This window comes from Gavialis gangeticus, unplaced genomic scaffold (genome assembly GCF_001723915.1).
Source record: "Gavialis gangeticus isolate Ggan-Ray unplaced genomic scaffold, GavGan_comp1, whole genome shotgun sequence".
Classification (NCBI taxonomy): domain Eukaryota; kingdom Metazoa; phylum Chordata; order Crocodylia; family Gavialidae; genus Gavialis; species Gavialis gangeticus.
The window spans coordinates 23,722,618-23,724,133 of NW_017729002.1; the positions used below are offsets into that span (position 1 = coordinate 23,722,618).

Below are 1,516 nucleotides of genomic sequence, written 5' to 3' on the forward strand. Positions count from 1 at the left end.
TTCTTGGCGTGGCCCCGATTCTCAGGAGCCACTCTAATTAAAATACCTGCAGCATCTCATATATTCAGTGTCTGTACTTCAAAATGATGGTGGGGGTGCTTTAACTAAAGCTTGTTCAATGAGCCTTAGTTAAAGCGCCCCTGCTGCCAGTTTGAAATGCAAGGACACTGAATATACAAGATGGTGAGGCTGCTGAAGCATTCTAATTAGAACGCTCCAGCAGACTTGATTAAAATGAACTAAATAGAATGAACTCATTAGAATGTGTCAGAGCAGGCATCAGGCACATGTATAAGTGCCCAACGAGATCATATAGGAAGAGGAAATCTGAAGGAGAACACACAAAATACTCCCTCTTTAACAGTTCAGCCCTTCCCACTCAGGACTGAAGCAAGGATCTGGCAGCTGCTGGCCCCGTGCTATCTTTGGCCCAGGAGCTGCGGGGTTAAATGCTTGTTTTGGCTGCATCTTTCCCAGCCAGCTCCTTTCCTTCTGTTTAGTCCTGCTTCTCGCCTTTGTGCTTCCAAGGGTAGATTAGCTCTCCCAGGAACAACTTTTTGCAGAGAGACCCCCAGGAATCCTTAGGGTAACAACTGTAGGTTGGGAGCCTGTATGTCTGCACCACGCTGCCATAGGACAGAGGGTTTATCTGGAAGTAGAGAAGAAGAAAGAGAGAAAGTAGCAATGAAAACTGACAATGGCAAGAATTACTCACATTTGGCACCCAAGGCCCCAACGTGCTGTCCAAGAATGAACAAATCAATCCTCCCAATATCCCTGAGGAAGGTATTATCATCCTTATTTTACAGGTAAGGAAACATAGATGATTTGGCAACCGTTGATCCTTCTGGATCATGGTGTATGTCTGAGAGGTCACCCAGACCTTCAATGCATATACCTAGACAGGAATATGGAGGAGTGGAGGCTGCCCAGACCTTCCATCCCTCTTTAGGCCACAGAGACAGAATCCAAAGGGCAGACTGAGTCCAGAAATTTGGTGCCTCCATGGCTGTAGGAAACAGAGGCATGATCCAAAATGTTAGTGGGGTTTGAGCGCACTGCCAACTCACCTTCCCCCTCCCTCCCACTCAGCACATCAAAATGACATGGCACTTTAACCATGACCCTTTAGTTGACTGCAATAATGGAGAGACAGAGCCTTAGTTCTGTAAGCAACTGAATGCCCTTTTGAAGATGTTTTCTTGTGTTCTCTTACACTTTTCTGGACTCTGCCTGTGAGCTATCTTCTTCAGTGACTCTATTTTGCAAGTTGCTGAGTGCTTTCTCTGGCCCTGACCCAGCAATGCACTTTATCTAAACTCAGCTCCTAGTCAACCGAGTGCTGAGTCCTGATGGATACAGGCCACCAAATATTTCATATTAATATACAATGACATTATAAAATTAATTCTCTTTGATTGGATTTACATCTTATTTGTAGCTGCTTTCTACTAATATCCTAGTGTAGTGTGTGTGTGGGGGGGGGGGGGGGGGGGCCTTTTTTGGCAGGCAGCAC

General features: G+C 45.7%; 1 protein-coding gene across 3 annotated transcripts in view; it reads right to left on the minus strand.

The window, feature by feature from the left end:
- Positions 1–457: 457 nt before the first annotated feature.
- PIGQ (phosphatidylinositol glycan anchor biosynthesis class Q) overlaps positions 458–1,516 on the minus strand; it is a 102,354-nt gene continuing 101,295 nt past the window's right edge. For all 3 annotated transcript variants that reach the window (XM_019507677.1, XM_019507675.1, XM_019507676.1), the window contains exon 11: positions 458–649. In XM_019507677.1, the coding sequence (XP_019363222.1) occupies positions 497–649 (153 nt within the window). In that variant the 3' untranslated portion in view covers positions 458–496. The remainder of the gene's footprint in view (positions 650–1,516) is intronic.